The sequence below is a fragment of the Aedes albopictus genome, chromosome 1 (genome assembly GCF_035046485.1).
Source record: "Aedes albopictus strain Foshan chromosome 1, AalbF5, whole genome shotgun sequence".
In the NCBI taxonomy this organism is placed as follows: domain Eukaryota; kingdom Metazoa; phylum Arthropoda; class Insecta; order Diptera; family Culicidae; genus Aedes; species Aedes albopictus.
In genome coordinates, this window is record NC_085136.1 from 180,151,899 (window position 1) to 180,159,317 (window position 7,419).

At 51.2% G+C, this 7,419-nt stretch overlaps 3 protein-coding genes across 3 annotated transcripts; 1 reads left to right on the forward strand and 2 right to left on the reverse strand.

Moving 5' to 3' along the window:
• Positions 1 to 263: 263 nt before the first annotated feature.
• Positions 264 to 1,940, reverse strand: LOC134290044 (uncharacterized). The gene is made up of 2 exons (XM_062857006.1): positions 941 to 1,940; positions 264 to 892 (listed from the first exon to the last, which is right to left on the reverse strand). The coding sequence occupies exons 1-2, from the start codon at positions 1,938 to 1,940 to the stop codon at positions 264 to 266; spliced, it is 1,629 nt and encodes a 542-aa protein (XP_062712990.1).
• On the reverse strand, positions 1,937 to 3,337 carry LOC134290048 (uncharacterized). Its single transcript, XM_062857012.1, has one exon. It carries the CDS (start codon positions 3,335 to 3,337, stop codon positions 1,937 to 1,939), a length of 1,401 nt encoding a protein of 466 aa, XP_062712996.1.
• Positions 3,338 to 3,910: 573 nt separating this feature from the next.
• On the forward strand, positions 3,911 to 7,188 carry LOC134290052 (uncharacterized). The gene is made up of 2 exons (XM_062857018.1): positions 3,911 to 6,259; positions 6,313 to 7,188. Exons 1-2 carry the CDS (start codon positions 3,911 to 3,913, stop codon positions 7,186 to 7,188), a joined length of 3,225 nt encoding a protein of 1,074 aa, XP_062713002.1.
• The last annotated feature ends 231 nt before the right edge of the window (positions 7,189 to 7,419 follow it).

Consider the following 7,419-nt stretch of genomic DNA (forward strand, 5'->3'; position numbering starts at 1 on the left):
GACGATATGGACATCATGGATAGGGCATGCCAGACAATTACATGACGAATCACAGCATGATTGACGGATTGGAACAGCTTGGACCAGATAACGACGCGATGTCTTCATGGTGACGGGCGTCCCCGTAGGGAACGCCGGTGGCTATGGGGGATAAACATTCCTTGAGCTTTTTGAATTATTCAATAATACAACTACTTAACTGGAAAGCGGAGACCTTCATGGTGAAGACCCCCGCAGTGCCGAAGCACTAACGATGCAAGAGACTACTGCTCTTCGTCTGTGGATGCATTATCCTTGATAGGGAGAACGCAGATCTTGGAGATACCTCGCTTGAAGATCCCGTCCTTGGTGCGAACGTTCACTACTCGGACGTTTCCATCCGAGCCGGCGTAGATTTCGGTGACTCGCCCCAATTTCCACCGTTGTGGAGGCAAATTGTCCTCCTTCACCAATACCATGGTGCCGATCTTGATATTGTCGCGTTTTCTCGTCCATTTGGTCCTATTATGCAAGTCTGACAGGTAGTGCGTCTTCCATTTCCGCCTGAGTCTTTGCACAAATTCTTGCGATCGTTGCCAGACTGCCAACCGATTTTCTGGTATCTCCTGCAAATCGGGTTCAGGCACCGCTGTCAGGGGTCTTCCAACCAGAAAGTGTCCCGGGGTTAGGGCAGCATAGTCGTTAGGGTCGTTGCTAAGTGGAGTCAGTGGGCGCGAATTTAGTATTGCGGCCACTTGCTGAACAATGGTGTGCAACTCGTCGTAGCTTAACTGCTGATTACCGACGATCTTCCGAAAATGTCCCTTAAACGACTTGACCGCCGCCTCCCAGAGTCCACCGAAATTGGGAGAGCGTGCCGGTATGAACTCGAACTGAATTCCTTCATCTTCAGCTGTGCGGACCACGGTATGTTAAAACTGCTGATCGAGGAACTGGAGACGCAACTCCTCCAATTCTCTGTTGGCTCCTACGAAATTGGTGGCATTGTCGCACATGACCACCTGCGGCTTTCCTCTAACTGCAACAAATCGTCTGAAGGCCGCCAAGAAAGCTTGAGTCGACAAGTCCGCAACAACCTCCATGTGCACAGCCTTCGTTGCCAGACAAACGAAAATTGCTACGAAGCACTTCACCGCTACGCTGCGCCGGACTGGATATTTGATGTAGAATGGGCCACACAAATCTACACCAACCTTAAGGAATACGGCTGCAGGATTGACTCGAACCGACGGGAGATCGGCCATTAGCTGCTCGTGAACGGTGGGCTTGCTCCGGAAGCACGTTACACACTCATGACACACCGTGCGGGCCAGATCACGTGCGTTCGTGGGCCAGAATTTCTCTCTGACGGAGGCTACCAGAAGTTGTTGGCCAGCATGGAAGTGGTTGATGTGGTAGTGCCGCAAAACCAGTTTGGTGCATGGGTGGTGGTGGTGGAGTATCATAGGATGCTTTCGACTCTCCGCGATTGGCGCGTTAGCAAGCCGGCCGCCAACGCGAGGCGTTTTATCAACCAAAATGGGATGAAGAGGAAGGATTTTGGACGAAGTCTTCACCTCCCGGCCACGAGAAAGAGCCGCAACTTCCTCGGGAAAGCTGTCTTCCTGCGCTAAACGAACTAGGACGTTCGTCGCTTCGTTCAACTCTTGAAGCTTGATAGGGCCCGTGAGTCTGTGATTGCGATTGTTCGGAGTTGCATTGTGGATGAATCTCCGGATGCATGCTACGATCCGGACGATATCGGTGAACGAGGAACGGAGGAGAAAGATTTCGCTAGGAGTCTTCACACGAGCTGGCAGTGCGACGACAGATCGCTCTCCGAGAAGAGAGTGTTCGACGTCCGGGATAGCGGAGCTACTAGGCCACCTTGAGCGATCCTGCCGTAGCCACAGAGGGCCTTCAAACCATGTCGTTTCGTACTTCAGCTGCGCGGGTATCATGCCACGGTGGGAAGGTCCGCCGGATTGTCCGCTCCGGCTACATGGTTCCATACGCCGTTGCTGGTTATGTGCTGGATCTCCGATACTCGATTTGCCACGAAAATCTGCCAGCGGGAAGGTGGAGACGCTAGCCAGTACTTCACGATTGTGGAATCGGTCCAGAAGAACGGTTGAAACGGAATCTGAACACTGCTACATACCTTTTCATACAAATGACTTAACAAAAGCGCTGCGGAAAGTTCTAGACGTGGCGTCGAAAGGACCTTCTTCTTCCGCTTCAAATCTTCCAGTGGTGCGACCCTTGACTTGGCAGTGATGAGCCTGACGGTTATTGTACCGTCAACCGTGATGCATCGCAAATAGAGGCAGGCTCCATAGGCAGCGTTGGAAGCATCAGCAAATCCATGCAGTTCTACCGTTACTAAATCCTTCGTAAATGAAACCCAGCGTGGCACAGAAAGAGTGTCCAAGGCCAGCAGATTTCTCCGAAACTCAATCCATGCATTCTGTAGCTCTTCCGGCAGCAGGTCGTCCCAGTCGCATTTCTGCTTCCACAGTGTTTGTAGGAATATTTTTGCCTGCACAACTACCGGACCGATTATCCCTAATGGATCGAAAATCTTGGCGGATTCCGACAAAACGGTTCTCTTGGTGATAGGAGCATTCGATTCTAGTTGGGGTACGGCGAAACGAAAAATATCTGCAGCTGGTTCCCATATCAGACCAAGAGTTTTCACGGCGGAGGTTGACGAATCCAGTTCAAATGAAATTCGTTCTTCCCGAAACTCGATTGGAACGTTGGAAAGCAATTCAGCGCTGTTGGAACTCCACTTCCGCAAGATAAAGCCTGCTGAATTGGTTAGATCAATCAAATCCGACACTAGAGATCTGCCTTCCTCCAAATCGTCTGTTCCGCTCAACGCATAATCCACGTAGAAGTCCTTCTTGACCGTTTTTGCAGCAGCTGGATGGGTTGCTGCACCCTCAGTTCCCAGTCGTTGAAGGCACTTCGTTGACAGGTATGGCGCAGAGCTGGTTCCGTAGGTAACCGTGGTCAGTTTATACGCCTTAACGGGATCATCGGAAGACGGTCTCCAGAGAATGCACTGCAGTAGGTGGTCAGCTGGGCAAACCTTCACCATTCTATACATTTTCGCCACGTCTGCCACTATTGCGTACCTCCAAAATCGGAAACGCAACGCGATGGAGTGAAGGTCGTCTTGGACGACGGGTCCTACCATCAGCCCATCGTTCAACGATACGCCAGACGACGTGCGGCACGAAGCGTCGAACACGACACGAAGCTTTGTCGTCGTGCTATCCGGCTTCAGCACAGCGTGATGCGGTAAATAGTATACGGGTTCCTCATCTTCTGCTACTTCTTCCATGTGACCCATTGTCCTATATTCGTTGATGAATTCGATGTACGCTTCTTTCAACGCGGCGTTGGCTGCAAACCGACGCTCTAGTCCATAGAATCGTTTGAGAGCGTTGGCCTTGGAGTCTCCCAGTTTCTGAATGACAGCTTCCTTTTTCGGTAGGGTGACTACGAATCTACCAGTTTCGTCTCGGATGGTAATTCGCTCGAAGATTTCTTCACACGTTGACTCCTCTACTGATAACGTGCCTCCAGTGTGGCAGGATTCGAGTTCCCAAAACTTCGTGAGTAGCTCGTTCAAGTCGGAAACAGTACAAGGATAGGAAACGGTTCGTGGTACAGCAATTGGAGATCCGGGTACACGTCCAGAGACGACCCAGCCGAAGACGGTTTCTTGAAGAGTGGGTCCATCATCTACTAGCTTGATTCTTCCATCTGACAGCAAATCGTAGTAATATTCTGCACCGATGATTAGGTCAATCGATCCAGGCTCAAAAAATGTAGGATCGGCTAGCGTAAGATGTTCCGGAATCGCTAGCTGTTGTACATTCACGAACTCAGTTGGCAACTCTGAAGTCAGTTTCGGTAGAACATGCAGGAAATCTTCGAACGAACCACCATCCGAGACGAAACTGGCAGATTCGTAGTCACCCTACCGAAAAAGGAGGCTGTCATTCAGAAACTGGGAGACTCCAAGGCCAACGCTCTCAAACGATTCTACGGACTAGAGCGTCGGTTTGCAGCAAACGCTGCGTTGAAAGAAGCGTACTTCGAATTCATCAACGAATATAGGGCAATGGGTCACATGGAAGAAGTAGCAGAAGATGAGGAACCCGTATACTATCTACCGCATCACGCTGTGCTGAAGCCGGATAGCACGACGACAAAGCTTCGTATCGTGTTCGACGCTTCGTGCCGCACGTCGTCCGGCGTATCGTTGAACGATGGGCTGATGGTAGGACCCGTCGTCCAAGACGACCTTCACTCCATCGCGTTGCGTTTCCGATTTTGGAGGTACGCAATAGTGGCAGACGTGGCGAAAATGTATAGAATGGTGAAGGTTTGCCCAGCTGACCACCTACTGCAGTGCATTCTCTGGAGACCGTCTTCCGATGATCCCGTTAAGGCGTATAAACTGACCACGGTTACATACGGAACCAGCTCTGCGCCATACCTGGCAACGAAGTGCCTTCAACGACTGGGAATTGAGGGTGCAGCAACCCACCCAGCTGCTGCGAAGACGGTCAAGAAGGACTTCTACGTGGATGATGCGCTGAGCGGAACTGATGATTTGGAGGAAGGCAGATCGCTCGTGTCGGACTTGATTGATCTGACCAACTCAGCAGGCTTTATCTTGCGGAAGTGGAGTTCCAACAGCGCTGAACTGCTTTCCCACGTTCCAGCTGAGCTTCGGGACGAACGAATTTCATTTGAACTGGATTCGTCAACCTCCGCTGTGAAAACTCTTGGTCTGATATGGGAACCAGCTGCAGATATTTTTCGTTTCGCCGTACCCCAACTAGAATCGGATGCTCCTATCACCAAGAGAACCGTTTTGTCGGAATCAGCCAAGATTTTCGATCCATTAGGGCTAATCGGTCCGGTAGTTGTGCAGGCCAAGATATTCCTACAAACACTGTGGAAGCAGAAATGCGACTGGGACGACCTGCTGCCGGAAGAGCTACAGAATGCATGGATTGAGTTTCGGAGAAATCTGCTGGCCTTGGACACTCTTTCTGTGCCACGCTGGGTTTCATTTACGAAGGGTTTAGTAACGGTAGAACTGCATGGATTTGCTGATGCTTCCAACGCTGCCTATGGAGCCTGTCTCTATTTGCGATGTATCACGGTTGACGGCACAATAACCGTCAGGCTCATCACGGCCAAGTCAAGGGTTGCACCACTGGAAGATTTGAAGCGGAAGAAGAAGGTCCTTTCGACGCCACGTCTAGAACTTTCCGCAGCGCTTTTGTTAAGTCATTTGTATGAAAAGGTCTGTAGCAGTGTTCAGATTCCGTTTCAACCGTTCTTCTGGACCGATTCCACAATCGTGAAGTACTGGCTAGCGTCTCCACCTTCCCGCTGGCAGATTTTCGTGGCAAATCGAGTATCGGAGATCCAGCACATAACCAGCAACGGCGTATGGAACCATGTAGCCGGAGCGGACAATCCGGCGGACATAATCTCGCGTGGCATGATACCCGCGCAGCTGAAGTACGAAACGACATGGTTTGAAGGCCCTCTGTGGTTATGGCAGGATCGCTCAAGGTGGCCTAGTAGCTCCGCTATCCCGGACGTCGAACACTCTCTTCTCGAGGAGCGATCTGTCGTCGCACTGCCAGCTCGTGTGAAGACTCCTAGCGAAATCTTTCTCCTCCGTTCCTCGTTCACCGATATCGTCCGGATCGTAGCATGCATCCGGAGATTCCTCCACAATGCAACTCCGAACAATCGCAATCACAGACTCACGGGCCCTATCAAGCTTCAAGAGTTGAACGAAGCGACGAACGTCCTAGTTCGTTTAGCGCAGGAAGACAGCTTTCCCGAGGAAGTTGCGGCACTTTCTCGTGGCCGGGAGATGAAGACTTCGTCCAAAATCCTTTCGCTTCATCCCATTTTGGTTGGTAAAACGCTTCGCGTTGGCGGCCGGCTTGCTAACGCGCCAATCGCGGAGAGTCGAAAGCATCCTATGATACTCCACCACCACCATCCGTTCACCAAGCAGATTTTGCGGCACTACCACATCAAACATTTCCATTCTGGTCAACAACTTCTGGTAGCCTCCGTCAGAGAGAAATTCTGGCCCACGAACGCACGTGATCTGGCCCGCACGGTGTGTCATGAGTGTGTGACGTGCTTCCGGAGCAAGCCTACCGTTCACGAGCAGCTAATGGCCGATCTCCCTTCGGTTCGAGTCAATCCTGCAGCCGTTTTCCTAAAGGTTGGTGTAGATTTGTGTGGCCCATTCTACATCAAATATCCAGTTCGGCGCAGCGTAGCAGTGAAGTGCTTCGTAGCAATTTTCGTTTGTCTGGCAACGAAGGCTGTGCACATGGAGGTTTTGCGGACTTGTCGACTCAAGCTTTCTTGGCGGCCTTCAGACGATTTGTTGCAGTTAGAGGAAAGCCGCAGGTGGTCATGTGCGACAATGCCACCAATTTCGTAGGAGCCAACAGAGAATTGGAGGAGTTGCGTCTCCAGTTCCTCGATCAGCAGTTTCAACATACCGTGGTCCGCACAGCTGAAGATGAAGGAATTCAGTTCGAGTTCATACCGGCACGCTCTCCCAATTTCGGTGGACTCTGGGAGGCGGCGGTCAAGTCGTTTAAGGGACATTTTCGGAAGATCGTCGGTAATCAGCAGTTAAGCTACGACGAGTTGCACACCATTGTTCAGCAAGTGGCCGCAATACTAAATTCGCGCCCACTGACTCCACTTAGCAACGACCCTAACGACTATGCTGCCCTAACCCCGGGACACTTCCTCGTTGGAAGACCCTTGACAGCGGTGCCTGAACCCGATTTGCAGGAGATACCAGAAAATCGGTTGGCAGTCTGGCAGCGATCGCAAGAATTTGTGCAAAGACTCTGGCGGAAATGGAAGACGCACTACCTATCAGACTTGCATAATAGGACCAAATGGACGAGAAAACGCGACAATATCAAGATCGGCACCATGGTATTGGTGAAGGAGGACAATTTGCCTCCACAACGGTGGAAATTGGGGCGAGTCACCGAAATCTACGCCGGCTCGGATGGAAACGTCCGAGTAGTGAACGTTCGCACCAAGGACGGGATCTTCAAGCGAGGTATCTCCAAGATCTGCATTCTCCCTATCAAGGATAATGCATCCACAGACGAAGAGCAGTAGTCTCTTCCATCGTTAGTGCTTCGGCACTGCGGGGGTCTTCACCATGAAGGCCTCCGCTTTCCAGTTAAGTAGTTGTATTATTGAATAATTCAAAAAGCTCAAGGAATGTTTATCCCCCATAGCCACCGGCGTTCCCTACGGGGACGCCCGTCACCATGAAGACATCGCGTCGTTATCTGGTCCAAGCTGTTCCACTCCGTCAATCACGCTGTGATTCGTCATGTAATCGTC

Excerpts from the sequence above, each read along its gene's own strand:
- LOC134290044 (XM_062857006.1), bottom strand. The coding sequence starts at position 1,940 with ATGATACCCGCGCAGCTGAAGTACGAAACGACATGGTTTGAAGGCCCT. Across the intron at positions 893-940 it reads CAGAGAATTGGAGGAGTTGC|CTGAAGATGAAGGAATTCAG; the intron begins GTCTCCAGTTCC and ends TGGTCCGCACAG.
- LOC134290048 (XM_062857012.1), bottom strand. The coding sequence starts at position 3,337 with ATGGGTCACATGGAAGAAGTAGCAGAAGATGAGGAACCCGTATACTAT.
- LOC134290052 (XM_062857018.1), top strand. The coding sequence starts at position 3,911 with ATGCAGGAAATCTTCGAACGAACCACCATCCGAGACGAAACTGGCAGA. Across the intron at positions 6,260-6,312 it reads CTGCAGCCGTTTTCCTAAAG|CGTAGCAGTGAAGTGCTTCG; the intron begins GTTGGTGTAGAT and ends AGTTCGGCGCAG.